This window comes from Zingiber officinale, chromosome 11B (genome assembly GCF_018446385.1).
Source record: "Zingiber officinale cultivar Zhangliang chromosome 11B, Zo_v1.1, whole genome shotgun sequence".
Lineage (NCBI taxonomy): Eukaryota > Viridiplantae > Streptophyta > Magnoliopsida > Zingiberales > Zingiberaceae > Zingiber > Zingiber officinale.
This window is the reverse complement of record NC_056007.1, coordinates 69,744,643-69,761,008: the sequence shown is the minus strand read 5'-3', so window position 1 is coordinate 69,761,008 and position 16,366 is coordinate 69,744,643. Positions and strand designations below refer to the sequence as shown.

The 16,366-nt window shown below is 38.8% G+C and overlaps 2 protein-coding genes and 1 long non-coding RNA gene across 5 annotated transcripts; all 3 read right to left on the bottom strand.

Annotated features, from left to right (window-relative positions):
- Positions 1 to 531: 531 nt before the first annotated feature.
- Positions 532 to 1,184, bottom strand: LOC122034943. 3 transcript variants are annotated; one of them, XR_006126833.1, is made up of 3 exons: positions 1,046 to 1,184; positions 782 to 966; positions 532 to 541 (listed from the first exon to the last, which is right to left on the bottom strand). It is a non-coding gene; the product is annotated as an uncharacterized LOC122034943 (long non-coding RNA). The 3 variants fall into 3 exon arrangements; XR_006126834.1 differs by lacking the exon at positions 532 to 541 and adding an exon at positions 591 to 614; XR_006126832.1 differs by lacking the exon at positions 532 to 541 and adding an exon at positions 663 to 695.
- A 2,621-nt stretch (positions 1,185 to 3,805) lies between these two features.
- On the bottom strand, positions 3,806 to 4,687 carry LOC122033999 (probable CCR4-associated factor 1 homolog 11). The gene has a single exon (XM_042593137.1). It carries the CDS (start codon positions 4,685 to 4,687, stop codon positions 3,806 to 3,808), a length of 882 nt encoding a protein of 293 aa, XP_042449071.1.
- Positions 4,688 to 13,930: 9,243 nt separating this feature from the next.
- LOC122033998 (probable CCR4-associated factor 1 homolog 11) lies at positions 13,931 to 14,812 on the bottom strand. The gene has a single exon (XM_042593135.1). It carries the CDS (start codon positions 14,810 to 14,812, stop codon positions 13,931 to 13,933), a length of 882 nt encoding a protein of 293 aa, XP_042449069.1.
- Positions 14,813 to 16,366: the final 1,554 nt, after the last annotated feature.

Genomic DNA, 16,366 nt, shown 5'->3' with positions numbered 1-16,366 from the left:
GAGATTTAGGAAGAAATACCCGCCTCGGTATATCCCGAAATCAACAGAACCCCCACGCCACGCGACTCGTCGTCAATCAAGGTCCTGTATCACATATACAAATTTATATAACTATATATGTGTACTCTACAACTAGATGAATAAATCTACAAGTAACTAGCCAACTTCCTAGCAATAGCTGACCACGATTTCTACGCCTTTCTATTAGTAAGTGTAGATTAAATTTCACTTAGCTTACCTATCCATAATTCAAATTCCCTTTTACCGATCTTAGTTATCACTAATCCTTTCTACATCACCTAACAAGAAATGAACCTAAACATCATGGGAAACCATTTCAGCCTTAGGTGAATCCACACTTACCTCCTCAATTATTGAGATGGCATAACAGAACATAACCCCACAACATTTAGGTTAACCTACAATGTATAACTTTTAATTTTCCAACATAATAACACTTACCACTGTTAACCAAGATTGCTCCACCCAATCCACAGTAATTAACTCCACTGGGACAACACATAAAAGAAGCCTCCAACACCTAAACACCCCCAAAACCGGTTACTCCTGCTAGTGATCCGGATCATGGACTATAAGGATTCGGTGTTAACAATCTGTTGGATACACAGCTAGGTCAAGAAAGTATGATTTAAGCAATGCGTCATTTCCCTACCACAGAAGACTACATGCTGCATCTGCACCAACCGGATCAAGAAGAAAGAAATAGCAAGAAATCATCCAAACAAATCCGTTAACAACAGCAATAAATTGATCTCAGTACCTCTTCTTGATCGCCGGAGCAAACCACAGATCTGAGGAAGAAGAGCAATCCCCACCAGAGCTGTAGTGGCCGGAATCACAACACAAGCTCTGCTTCTCTCAGGATCTTGGCTAGAGTACGATCACAGATCCGGTGGAGGAGTTGATCTAGTCCAGCTGTGGTGGCCAGAAACAAGACACCAATCTCTGCTTCCCAAGGAAAACCACCCGAATCAGCCCTAGAAAAGATCAAGGTTCGAATTCACAACCAAAACCAAACCCTTACCTCCGAGATCGAAGTTAGGGCTCGACTTGTTCTTGCCGACGAACAAAACAAGGGAAAAATCGGAAGGAAACAATGGGCGTTACCTCACACAGCCGGTCGCCGATGCCCAGATCCAACGCCGTTTCCCTTGATTCCCACCCAACCGCCGGCGAAATCCACCGATCAAGGATCTGTCGCCGCCGTTCGCCGAGATCAGAGAAGAGGAAAAGGGATCGGGGAGAAGGAGGGCTTCGGTTCTACTAACCTTTCTTCCCTTCGATGCTCCAAGATCCGCTCCTCGCCGGCGACACCGAGGGAAGAAGATATCGCCGGTCTCGGTCGTGTGGCGTCTGAGATCGCGAGGCGCAGGGGAGGAATAGAGAAGCCGAAGGTGAACAGGGAGGCTTCGGGCTTTATAACGAAATCAATCCCACCCCTAGGTTAGCTTAATTAAGGCCTAAGTCTAGCCTTAATCAATTCCCACTTAATTTGGGTATTCTAAACCTGCCTTTATCTAGCCCCGTCGGCGTATCCCTCATACGGAGTCCTATGGACTCCGTTTAGCTCCAGAAAAATTTCTAAAAATTCTTAAAAATTTTCCTAAGGTTATTCCACGATAACCCTAAATTAAATTCGCATATATTACATAAGGAGCGAAGGTGAAGGGCGAAGGGAGCAAGGGCACACCTCTATTTAACTTGCAAAAAGGGATCACGAGATCACTGTAGGAGAAGTCACCGGATCACTGTAAAAGGAGTCACGGGATCACTGTAAAAAGTATCACAAGATCATTGTAAAAGTTATCATGGGGTTGCCACAGAAGGTATAAAGAGGTCTGAAATAGACTTAGGTCTAGTCAGTCGGCTATACCTCCTTCGACTAGACTTGAAGGGGAGACTAGTAATATGGGTTATGATGAGGGAACCCTTTGCAGGAGAGAAAAAAGGGGTAATGAGGACAAGGAAGGCGGAAAAAAGAGCAAGATAAGGATGTAGTGGGTTGCCCGGAAAAGGGTTTGACTAGGTAAGAATGTTGTTACACGTTGGGCAGGCAAAGACTGGTCGAACGTAACGGACCGACTGAGCATATGAGACTGGCAGGAAAAGGCCTGCCGAGCATAAATAGCCAACCGAGTATGAAAGTATTTAGTTTCATGCAAAATGAGGACATAGCACGTTCGGCAGACAAAGATCGATCAAACGTAATAGACCGGCCGAGCGTATGAGTTCGGCAGGAAAAGACTGGGCGAGTGTAACAGACCGATCGAACATAGAAGCACTTAGCCTTAAGCTGTCCTTAATGCTTATATACGCCCAACTGGTTAATCTCGGTCGATAAGGTAGGATCAATCATGCTGAATAGATCGACCGAGCACAGGGGCATTTAGTCTCACACAATCCTTAGCATACGACCAACCGAGTGAAGGTCGATCGGGCAAGAATGCTTATATACGCCCGATTGGTTAATCTCGGTCGGTAAGGTATCACTAGACGGGTTCAATAGACCGGTCGAGCATGGAAAGTAGATCGAACTCAAAGGTCTTCAACCTTGAACGATTTCTGGCATATGTATAATAGCAGAGTCCTGGTCGTGTATAAATAACCGATCGAGTATAAAATACCGATCGAGATTAGTACAATAGAAGATATTTCTCATATATACAGAATGAGCTTATGTGACTAACCAAGTGTGTGTAACAGGTGAACCATAAGAATATGTGATCATATGACAACTTAATTAATCTGGCGGCAAATAGCTTCTAGAAGTCTTCGCAGGTATGCTAAATGACAAAGAAGGTACATCTGTGGTAAGAAAAAAAATTCTTAAACTATTATTGCAATTTCGGCTTACGTCATCTCCTAACAAACTTTAACAAACCGGGGTCCATCTCATGACTGTGGAGATTAGATGAGGTGGAATGAAAAGGGGAATCCTCTCCACTGGCCAGGTAGGCAAATATACGTATTGCATCAAAATCGAACCCTAATTCCATCTTTTTCGGTACTTCTCCTTCTTCTCCGAAAGGCTGACTTGAGCGTCGGAGGGCCTAGCCTAGGATTTCCTCCCAGGTCTTAGGTCGCTAACGCTTTGTTAGTCGGTCTCATAGTGCACAGGAGGTGGAGATCATCCATTGGACCGCCGAGCCTTCGCTGATCCACGGTGTTCCTCATCGGAGTTCGCTTTTCCACGGGGGTACCTCGCCGGAGTTTGTCTTTGCGAGGTGATGTTCACAGATCCGCTTTGGTTTTCTCAGATCTATTATTCTGTCTTTAGGCTCTTGTAAGGTCCGCTGTGGGTTTCTCAGATCTATTATTCTTCTACAAATAAAGCGAAATAATTTGAGGTCTTTATATTCCAAGTCTTGATTTCAAATTTTCAAAAACACTTAAAAATTAATAAGATCCTAACTAAAAGATCAATCATGCAGTGTGGAATGAATTTGAGTGTCGTTCAGAATTTGAACAGAGTGTGATCCAAAACACACTAGGGGATGATTTAAGGCAAAGCAAAACAACAAGATCATGATCCAAAGAATTAATATTGACAATTTGTTTGCTCAATATGATGCGAGAACATGTAATATGTACTACAATACAAAAAGATACGATGAAGCAATGGGCAATTAATCTTGTGGACAAATTAAGCTGATGCTGAACCAGTATCAAGTGTGATAAACAATGAACTCTAGACAGATCCATGCAAAACCTAAAATGTTTGTCCAAATAAGAGTTGCAAAAAAAAAAAAAAGTAAATAAATAAAGACACCGCTCGATTACTATACTATTGGAGTTCGAGGTCAAAGAGTGCTCCCATGTGTTCTGGACGATCGATGAGTTGTGGATTCACACGAGAAGCGATTTGGTAGAACACCTGCCATGTTAATAAGCTATCGGAGCCGGACTGATGTCGGGATCCCACTGCTCGCTCAACTTGGACGGTAGAGGCCACCCGCTCCAATCCTCCGTAAAGCCCACGACAATGCTTGCTAAGGTGCTTCACATCGAACACCCTTTTGCCGAAAAAGAAGTGAACATGGTGCAAGAACTCACGAACGGTCTTTGGTAATTCGCAGTCGCATGTCAGCATCTTCACTAGGAAGGCGAAGTCATAGGCGCCTTGGAAGGTAACCCAGGAGACGGGAGAAAAGTGGCCAAAGGAAAGCAAGCCGGAGGTGGCCAAGTGCTGGGCGAATCTGCAAGAGTCGATGCCCCATATTTGATTCTTTTGGAAGTCGATGCCATTAGCCTTGAGCAGCTCGACGGAGGAAGGGGCGTAACGGTCGCGGCTGATGTCGAAGTCGCGGAAATTAAATTCCCACACGTAACGCACATAAGTGCCGTCACTGTAGAGGGCACATGGGAGGTTGCCGGCAGCGTCGGAGAGAGTGAGACCAACCTGGACGATGCGGAGGGCCTCGACGTTGGCCCGGATCAAGTCGTAGCGCTGGGGGAGGGTGAGGGTGCAGTAGGGACCTTTGGAAGTGACGACGACGCCAGGATACTCGGTGTCCAATGCTACGAAGGGGTGGAACGGGAGGGCGGAACGGATGAGGGAAAACTCCTCGTCGAGGTTATGAGCCCACACGGAGCGAACCTCGACTCTGCTGGTGCTGGCGGCGGAAGAGGAAATTAGCATATCGTTGTTGACAACTGCGACAGCCATGATGAGGAGTTTGATGATGTTAGAAATACGAAAGTGTAAGCTGGAGATCGAGGAGATGTTAGATTTCGAGTTGGAGTGGAAACTGAAGGGAAGGAGGAGTTTAAGTAGAGCAGGAAATGAGAGAAAATCGCCAGATAATAAACAGATTAAACAAAATTAGTTGCTGCGAAGCGAATTATTAGGAGATATAAACATAAATAATATATATATATGGAATTAATGATGCTAAACGAGCCTAATCAGGACTTTAAGTTAAGGATAAATCTGGCGCCAAATCCAGCTGCAATTAAGAGCTAAATTAGGGGTTTAGTAGTAATTAATTAATTAATTAATTAAAGTTGTTGCCATCGAATCATTCTTTTTTTTTCTTTAATTAAATTTCAAGTGGAATTCGTCATTAATTTTCCTTTTTTGAAATATTGACTCATTTGTTTTGGTTTGAATTTTTTTTTTAAAAAAATAATGTTTACCTACACCGCTCATTTTTAATAAATTAAAAGTGTACGCAAGAAAATAAACTAAAATCAAATCCGATAAGTGATTGTTAAATCCGTGGATTAATTGGATAAATCATATGCTAAACTCAAAGTTAATTTTTAAACTAATACCTATTTATTTTATTTCTATACTGCAATTGTAGCTATTCCAATGGATAGATAGTCGGTAGATAAGCCATCGGTGAACTGCCTTCTATATTGTCGGAATCGTCGAGTCTTCAAGGGAAAAAAAAGAGGAGAGAATCAGATCACCAAGCACCCCCTACTATGCATGAGAGAGAAAGAGAGAGATTCAAAATTGAGGATTAAAAGTGTCATTTCGATGCTCAAGTTACTCTCCAATAAGGGAGGTGAAGATGATGAATAATTAAAAAATATCTGATTTTGTATGTCTGTATAAGAAAATAAATTAGAACCCAAATCAAATAAATGATGGTGAAATGTCACGTTAGAACCTTTCTTGCGATCGAGGAGCCTTAGGTTGATCGGAGGATACCACGCCTAGTATCAACAATAAAATAAGACTATGTAAAAGGCCTTGAGGCAGAGTTTGAAATTCACCAATTCACTCATCGCACTCATTTGTTTCATTCTTGTGCTCTAGTGCTCCTGTGCTCTCTGTGTTGTGATATCGACATGATTCAACTAGCACTTTATTTCCAATCAGCAACACCTAATGTAATCTTTCATTTTATCTATGTTACATGTTATATTTGTGCTTAATTTTTAAATTTTTTTCTGCAAAGTTTTCCACATTTCCTAAGGCTTTCTGAAAAGAAAAAAAAAAAATAAGAATCACTTTATTTAAGTACGTGTGACTTGATTATATTTTTATTGTTATCATTTACTTCAGTTTTCTATAAAATTTTCCACATTTCCTAAGGTTTTCTGTAAAGGGAAAATTAAGAAATAATAACCATTATTTAACTGCCTTATGTGTTGATTTATTCTCGATAAACTGCTAAACCATTCTTTCATGTTTATATTTTTCCTATCTTACTTGATCAAATCTGTAATAATTAAATTATTTCTGCTGTGCTACTGTATTTTTGGTTATTTTCAAGTTATTTCAACTCATAAAACTCTTAACGCTATTTACCTCCTGTTAGCATCAAATTTGATCTTATAATTTAGTATCAAAGCAGGTTGAGATGATAGTAACTAAGAAAGTTTAGTTATATGCATGTTTAGGTTGGGTAAGGAGTATCCTAGATGGCGCATCTAGTCAAATGAAACTAGCATAAGTTAACTCACATCACTCTAAACCAATTAGACCAAGTCATTGTATTGAAGTTGATTTAGCGCTAGATTCTTTAGTTAGCTTTGTCTTAAGAAGTTGTCATTGTTATTGGTGCATGGAGCACCATATAATTGAACCTGTGTTTTGATGATTGAAAAAGATTCAAAGTTAAGATTATTTATGATCTAACAAGATTAATGAAGTGTGTAGGTGGCTTAACTTGTGAAGTCCTAGTAGGCCAAGTTGGCTATATACTAGGGAAGGGAAAGTCCTAGTAGGTCAGCTAGATCAGATATTAGACAAAAGTCTGAGCAAATCAAGGACACCAAATGGAAAGTCTAGACAAATCAATGGACCAGATGTCTAGCAGGAAAAGCTTGATGGGTCAGGGAGGATCAGAGATCAAGTTAGGAAGTCCTGGGGGTCTGATAATTGAATGTTAAGTAAAGAAAGCCCAAACAGGTTTAGAAGACTCAGGCTTGCCCAACGATAAGTTGAGTTAAGATCTTGGAGCAGAGTGGTTCTTTCGAAAGGAAAAAAGGATAACGAGAAGTCACTGTTAAGGGGACATCCTTAGGCATCGATCCAACTAGGAGATTCACTAGAATTCCAAAGTCAAGATCAGACAAGTAGGCGACTATCAAGACTTAAAATTCAATATTACTGTCTTTTTATGCTAATCCTTGTTTTACAGGATCAATATACTAATAGGCTAGATCAATAGACCGAATGGGATTGGTAGATCAATCAATGGGATCCGTAGACTAAACTCCCTTGTGTCAATCAAGTTCTTTAGTGTGCTGACATGACATCTAATGTGGATCAGTTGGGTCTCAGATTGCTAACGTGGCCCAAGATAAGGGTTAATTAGCTGACATGGCGAAGAGATAAGAGTTGCCCTATTGACATGACAGAGGGACCGATCAAGAATAAGGACAAAGTTGCTGATGTGGGAGAAGACTCTCATCCTCTAGATGATATGGCAGAATAGCATTGGCCAAAGCTGGATCGATAGACCCATCTCGAGGATTGGTAGACCGATCCTAAGCATTTGGATTTGATTTTACACTAATCGGTAGACCGATTCAATCCTATAAAAGAAGGTCTCGAACAAGACTTAGAAAAGGTATGCTCAGAAGTGTTCTGGAAAAGGTATGCTCTATATAAAAGTTAATGTCTCTATTAACTCTACTTCTTTGGTATTGGATATTGGTTGTAGTTCTCATCTTTGCAATGATTTACAGATGATGACAAGAAGTAAAAGACTCAGAGAGGGTGAGACCTTCTTGAGACTTGGGAACGGAGCAAGAGTTGCTGCGAAAGTTATAGGAGACATTACTTTGATCTTGAGTAATGATTTTAAGTTGTATTTAAGAGATGTTTTATTTTGTTCCAAACTTAGTTAAAAACATTGTTTCTATTTCTATGCTTGATAGATGTGGTTATTCTTATCTATTTGCAAAAGGTGTTTGCAATATTTACAATGATGAATACTTGATTGGGACTAGTGAATTAGAAAATAACCTTTATAACTTAAAATTGAAAGACATTCTAGTAAATAATATACAAGCACAATCAACAACAAAGAAAAGAAAAGAAGATAGTACAAATCAAGCACACATATGACACGCTAGACTAGGTCATATTTCTCAAAGAAGGATGACTAAGTTAGTAAGTGAAGGATTGTTTGATTCGTCAGACATAAATTCCCTACCAACTTGTGAATACTGTCTGAAAGGAAAATTGAATAAGACACTTTTTAAAGGTCAAGTGGAACGTGCACATGATATGTTGGATTTGATCCATACTTATGTGTGTGGTCCATTAAGTGTTAGCACGAAATATGGCTATTACTACTTTATTACTTTTACTGATGACTATTCACGGTATGGATATATATATTTGATAAAATATAAGTCTGAATCTTTTGAAAAATTCAACGAGTTCAGAAATGAAGTAGAAAAATAACTGAGAAAAAGTATTAAGAAGTTTCGATCATATCGAGGTGAAGAATACTTGAGTACAGAGTTTAAGGACTATCTAAAAGAGAATGAGATTCTCTCGTAGTGGACTCCTCCTGCAACACCACAGCTTAATGGTGTAGCAGAACGTCATAATCGAACGCTAATGAACATGGTTTGATCTATGATGGGATTCACTAATTTACCGCCATCGTTTTGGGGCTATGCACTCGAAACTGCGACAATGTTGTTGAATAAAGTTCATACAAAAGAAGTAGACAGACACCATATGAAATATGGATGGGAAACCCCCCCCCCCCCCCAAGTATTCATACTTGAAAATATGGGGATGTCCTGCTTATGTGAAGCAGACAGTGGGAGACAAACTGGATAGTAGATCCACTTTGTATTATTTTGTGGGATATTCAAAGAACTCTGTTGGATATTATTTCTATAATCCCAAGAAAATAGAAGCATTTGTTTCAAGAAATGCCACCTTCTTAGAGAAGGAGTTTCTATTAGATAGAAAAGGTGGGATGATAGAACTCGAAGAGGTTCGAGACAATTCCACAAATAAAATAACAGAGCCCACACCCCAACAGCCAGTAGAATAAGTACACACTTTAAGGAGATCGAATAGGGTCTCAAGACTACCTATGAGGTATGGTCTACTCCTTGAAGGAAATAAGGATGATCTTAATTATGGATGTGATCCAAGATCCTTTAAGGAAGTGATATTTGATATCGACACGATGCAATGGTTAGAAGCCATGAAATCTGAAATGGATTCCATGTACTCAAACCAAGTTTGGTCAATAGTGGATCCACCTAAAGGAATCGTTTCCATAGGATGGAAATGAATTTACAAGAGGAAACTTGGAGTTGATGGAAAGGTATTAACCTTCAACGCTAGATTGGTGGCAAAATGATATAATCAAAGACAAGGAATTGACTATGATGAAACTTTTTCACCAGTCGCAAAGCTTATGCCCATTCGAATATTGCTTGTCATAGCTGCATGGTATGACTATGAGATATGACAAATGGATGTGAAGATGACATTTCTTAATGGTGATATTAAGAAAGAGATTTACATGTCTTAGCCTGAAGACTTCACATTTGTGGGAAGTGAGCATAAAGTATGCAAACTTCAGAAGATCAATTTATGGTCTAAAACAAGCGTCGATAAGTTGAAACCTCAGATTTGATGATACAATTAGACAATTTAATTTTATTAAAAATCCTGAGAACCCATGTGTGTACAAGAAGGTTAGTGGGAGTGTAGTGACATTCCTAATACTGTATGTTGATGACATTCTACTAATTGGGAATGATGTAGGAATGCTTCAGTCAACAAAAGTATGGTTAGCCAGTAGATTCTCCATGAAGGATTTGGGTGAAGCATCTTATGTATTGGGAATACATATCTGTAGAGATAGATCAAAGAGGATGCTGGGGCTAACCCAATCCACATATATAGATACCCTACTCAGAAGATTCTCAATAGAAGAATCTAAGAGAGGATATTTACCAATGTGTCATGGTATAACTTTATCCAAGTCTATGCGCCCTAAGACAGAAGAAGAGATAGAGATGATGGCACACATTCCCTATGCGCCTGCCATTGGTAGTATCATGTATAGTATGATATCTACAAGACCTGATATAGCATACGCTCTGAGTGTCACGAGCTGATATCAGTCAACCCCCGGTCCATTGCACTGGAAAACTGTGAAAGATATTCTTAAGTACTTACGAAGAACTAAGAATTTGTTCATGACATATGGAGTTGGAGAATTAAAATTGGAAGATCACACTGACTCTTGCTTCCAATCAGATGTGGATGATTCGAAATCAACCTCAGGATATCTATTCACATTGAATGGTGGTGCGGTCTCTTGGAAGAGTTCCAAACAAGACACAATTACGGACTCCACCACAGAGGCAGAATACATTGCAGCTTCAGGAGCAGCAAAGGAGGCAATTTGGATTAGAAATTTCATCCAAGAGCTTGGTGTTATTCCAAATGGAGTTAATCCAGTACGGATTCACTGTGACAACACTGGTGTTATTGCACAAGCAAATGAACCAAGATCTCATCATCGGTCTAAACATATACTGAGAAAGTTCCACATCATCCGAGAGATTATGGGAAGAGGTGATATTACAGTTGAGAAAGTTCCCTTTGCAGATAATATTGTTGATCCACTTACAGAGCCCTTGCTAGGACCATCATTTCAAAAACATCGTGAACTGATAGGTTTAAAACTAGTGAGTAGTTGGCATTAGGGCAAGTGGGAGTTTGTTAGAGTAGGTGCCCTGCAAAGCCAACTGTTGGCTAGGGTTTTATTGACTATTGTAAATAAACAACCTTTATTTTAATATAATTCAATTCAGTTTGACATTACTTTATCTTTATACCCATGCTATATGCATAAATAAAGTCCTTGAATATACTATAGTGAGATGTGGTGGTACATATGATGGTCAATATGGAATACATCAATATTCACTGTATATTCTAAATTTGTTCTTAGTCAATTGGGTCACTTAATAAACAAGGATAAAAGGCTGTTTGAGCTAGAGACTAGCATCTGTGATGTAGTGTACCATGTTTCATTGGTAAGGACATAGAGATATTCAAACATATAGATTGGTGATCATATGATGAGTTCATCGAACATCCCTCACATAGACTTTCCAAGTGGTTATCATTTATCGAGTGGATAAGTCTTTGGTTGTGGTTGTACACTAGTAGTCTTTATGACCCGGGACAACACTAAGACTCTATATGCTGGGGCTGCACTTTGACTCATTTACTGACTCTATTATGGTCATCAGGTGGTGAGATTGGGTGTAGTAACGAAACATATAGGAGTCAGTGTATTGTAGTCGGAGATTCACCATACACCTACAGGTGTGGATATCCTATGTAATATATTGTTTTATAGTGAATGAAGTCTCTGATCAGAGCTGTAAGATGTACTTTAGGAAAGAAGTTTCCTAATTACACATGCAATATTACTATAAGATATATCACATTGTTGTCGAATCAATATACAATTCTCGATGTACCAATGGTTGTAGATTCGACCGGGATATATGAGATAAAGGGACTGGACTGTACGTTAACCATAATCGACTGGTTCTTGCAGACACTATTCAGCGATACCTAGGGAATCATGGGGCGGTGCTGCTAGACGCTCTTATCATGATTTGTTGGGTGTTAATCAGAATTAGTTCTGACGTCTTATAATTAAGGAGTTAATTATAAGATGAGGCTATTAAGGGTATGCCCGAATAAAGGACAAGTATAGTCCTGATTCACAAAAAGTTGTGAATCCATGGCTAGTTGTATCCCTGAACCATTGAGAGTCACACAAGTATTGGTTTCCCTATTTCCCATTGAGAAAGTCAAATTCAAGTAGTTGAATTTGGCAAATAAAGTTTGATATGATCAAACAATGTGTTGGCAAATAAAATTTGATATGATCAAATATTAGAGTGATTTCCAATCAATGAAACAAGGAGAGTGGAAGAGTTCCACACAAAGTATATAAATTTGATTTATATCATTGTAATAACGAGCAAGTATGTTTGCCGCATCAACGATATTGGATCGCTGATATGATTACAATGAACTCAAATTATTAGGTTCTAAAAAAATCCAATAAATCAAGATGGAAGAGATATTGGGCTTTAAAAGTTTAAACCCAAGAAAGAAATGCAATTATAATTAAATTATATTATGAAAATAAAAATCTATATATATATATATAAAGAGGATGTTTGTTCTACGTGTAATGAAAAAGAAAAGGGGAAATTTATTTTGATTTTTCTTTTTCCTTCACCCATCCACGTTTTTCCTTTTCCTCCACTTTCCCACTCACCCATTACCTCCACTAATAAACTCACTCCGCATTTTTTTTGTTTGGCTTGCTATCTAAGATATTAAGGAAAAGAGATTTTTTTTTCTTCTTGCAGGATGGCAGCAACATACGAATTGTTTTTTTTTCCCTTTTTCCGTGAGGTGCTGTGAGTGAGAATTCGGACAGCAGAATCTCTCTTCTTCTTGAGAGTTTTCAGCAGCCACTTCCAAAGAAGAAGATAAAGATTTTCTTCGCTCTCTTCCATCGAAAAGTTTCATCCCTTTGTTGTTACTTCTCCTCTTCGAGAAGTATTACTGGCGCCTACCTTCATGCAGAATTTTGGAAGGTGTAGCTCCTTGTTGAGGGCTATTAGACATCCCCTTGAGAAGTGTAATTGAGCAGCCCCTTCCTCATCTTCAAGGAAGTCGTTTTGATCATCTCAACGAAAAATGACACTTGATCTCTAATGCGATCAAGTGTTGGAAAGAGGACTTCGATCGTGGACCGGATTAGACGAAGGAAGTATGAGCTCGTGACAACAACGAGAAGCTATTTTGCTACAACCGGAATAGTTGGAGTCATCTCAAACACAGGCTGTTTGGAAGGTATGTTTATGCTTGTACTATGATTCATATTTATGTTAATGCATGTTAATAATTTTATTTATGTTATGCTTAAATGATCTAATATGTTTATTTTAGATAGTTTAGTATGTATAAATAAAATGATTAAATTAGCATTAGATGAATCAATCACATGACAGTATATCTTTGTTATGCTTTTAGGATCTTACTTATACGGTTAGATTGTAATGCATACTTAGATAAAGATCATGCTTATGTTTATTTTTAAAATTATATAAACTCTCCTTTGATTTAATTGTTAAATCACAAATAAAATTTTAAATTTCCATTGTGTATAGGAGTGTAGAAACATGATCATCAAATTTCGAATTCAGTTCTAACATATATATAGAAGATCCTTCTGTTGCGATTGTAGGTATTTCTCTGACAAATAAGGGACAATAGCATTGACTTTTGACATAGGTCAGTCCTTCGGTTGTCATTGCACTCAATTTTAGTATCATAGCCGTATCGATGATGGAAACTAGATTCTCTACATGTTTTGTAAGATTTAAATAGATATAATGTGGTTCAAATTTATCATTATCGATGAAAAGAAATTTTTAGCATTTATATTCTTCCACAAATAAAGCGAAATAATTTGAGGTCTTTGTATTCCAAGTCTTGATTTCAAATTTTCAAAAACACTTAAAAATTAATAAGATCCTAACTAAAAGATCAATCATGCAGTGTGGAATATAATGAATTTGAGTGTCGTTCAGAATTTCAACAGAGTGTGATCCGATCCAGAACACACTAGGGGATGATTTAAGGCAAAGCAAAACAACAAGATCATGATCCAAAGAATTAATATTGACAATTTGTTTGCTCAATATGATGCGAGAACATGTAATATGTACTACAATACAAAAAGATACGATGAAGCAATGGGCAATTAATCTTGTGGACAAATTAAGCTGATGCTGAACCAGTATCAAGTGTGATAAACAATGAACTCTAGACAGATCCATGCAAAACCTAAAATGTTTGTCCAAATAAGAGTTGCAAAAAAAAAAAAAAGTAAATAAATAAAGACACCGCTCGATTACTATACTATTGGAGTTCGAGGTCAAAGAGTGCTCCCATGTGTTCTGGACGATCGATGAGTTGTGGATTCACACGAGAAGCGATTTGGTAGAACACCTGCCATGTTAATAAGCTATCGGAGCCGGACTGATGTCGGGATCCCACTGCTCGCTCAACTTGGACGGTAGAGGCCACCCGCTCCAATCCTCCGTAAAGCCCACGACAATGCTTGCTAAGGTGCTTCACATCGAACACCCTTTTGCCGAAAAAGAAGTGAACATGGTGCAAGAACTCACGAACGGTCTTTGGTAATTCGCAGTCGCATGTCAGCATCTTCACTAGGAAGGCGAAGTCATAGGCGCCTTGGAAGGTAACCCAGGAGACGGGAGAAAAGTGGCCAAAGGAAAGCAAGCCGGAGGTGGCCAAGTGCTGGGCGAATCTGCAAGAGTCGATGCCCCATATTTGATTCTTTTGGAAGTCGATGCCATTAGCCTTGAGCAGCTCGACGGAGGAAGGGGCGTAACGGTCGCGGCTGATGTCGAAGTCGCGGAAATTAAATTCCCACACGTAACGCACATAAGTGCCGTCACTGTAGAGGGCACATGGGAGGTTGCCGGCAGCGTCGGAGAGAGTGAGACCAACCTGGACGATGCGGAGGGCCTCGACGTTGGCCCGGATCAAGTCGTAGCGCTGGGGGAGGGTGAGGGTGCAGTAGGGACCTTTGGAAGTGACGACGACGCCAGGATACTCGGTGTCCAATGCTACGAAGGGGTGGAACGGGAGGGCGGAACGGATGAGGGAAAACTCCTCGTCGAGGTTATGAGCCCACACGGAGCGAACCTCGACTCTGCTGGTGCTGGCGGCGGAAGAGGAAATTAGCATATCGTTGTTGACAACTGCGACAGCCATGATGAGGAGTTTGATGATGTTAGAAATACGAAAGTGTAAGCTGGAGATCGAGGAGATGTTAGATTTCGAGTTGGAGTGGAAACTGAAGGGAAGGAGGAGTTTAAGTAGAGCAGGAAATGAGAGAAAATCGCCAGATAATAAACAGATTAAACAAAATTAGTTGCTGCGAAGCGAATTATTAGGAGATATAAACATAAATAATATATATATATGGAATTAATGATGCTAAACGAGCCTAATCAGGACTTTAAGTTAAGGATAAATCTGGCGCCAAATCCAGCTGCAATTAAGAGCTAAATTAGGGGTTTAGTAGTAATTAATTAATTAATTAATTAAAGTTGTTGCCGTCGAATCATTCTTTTTTTTTTCTTTAATTAAATTTCACGTGGAATTCGTCATTAATTTTCCTTTTTTGAAATTTTGACTCATTTGTTTTGGTTTGAATTTTTTTTTAAAAAAATAATGTTTACCAACACCGCTCATTTCTAATAAATTAAAAGTGTACGCAAGAAAATAAACTAAAATCAAATCCGATAAGTGATTGTTAAATCCGTGGATTAATTGGATAAATCATATGCTAAACTCAAAGTTAAATTTTAAACTAAAACCTATTTATTTTTTTTTCTATACTGCAATTGTAGCTATTCCGATGGGCAGATCATTGGTAGATAAGCCACCGGTGAACTGCCTTCTATGTTGTCGGAATCGTCGAGTCTTCAACGAAAAAAAAAGAGGAGAGAATCAGATCACCAAGCACCCCCTACTATGCATGAGAGAGAAAGAGAGAGATTCAAAATTGAGGATTAACAGTGTCCTGGCTCAGTCATTTCGATGCTTAAGTTACTCTCCAATAAGAGAGGTAGAGAAGATGAATAGTTAAAAAATATCTGAATTTGTAAGTCTGTATAAGAAAATAAATTAGAAACCAAATCAAATAAATGATGGTGAAATGTCACGTTGAACCTTTCTTGTGATTGAGGAGCCTTAGGTTGATTGGAGGATATCACGTCTAGTGTCAGCAATAAAATAAGACTATGTAAAAGGCCTCGAGGCAGAGTTTGAAATTCACCAATTCATTCATCACACTCATTTGTTTCGTTCTCGTGCTCTTGTACTCTCTGTGCTACGATATCGACATTATCTGTGTTACATGTTATATTTGTGATTAATTTTAAATTTTTTGTTCGGTAAGGTTTTCCACATTTCCCAAGGCTTTCTGAAAAGGAAAAATTAAGAAATAAGAACCACTGTTTAACTGCCTTATGTGTTGATTTATTCTTGATAAACTGCTAAACCATTTTTTCATGTTTATATTTTTCCTATCTAACTTCATCAAATCTGTAATAATTAAATTATTTCTGCTATGCTACTTTATTTTTGGTTATTTTCAAGTTATTTCAGTTCATAAAACTCTTAACGCTATTTACCTCCCTTTAGCATCGAATTTGATCCTATAATTTAGTATCAAAGCAGGTTGAGATGACAGTAACTAAGAAAGTTTAGTTATATGCATGTCTAGTTTGGGTAAGGAGTATCCTACATGGTGCATCTAGT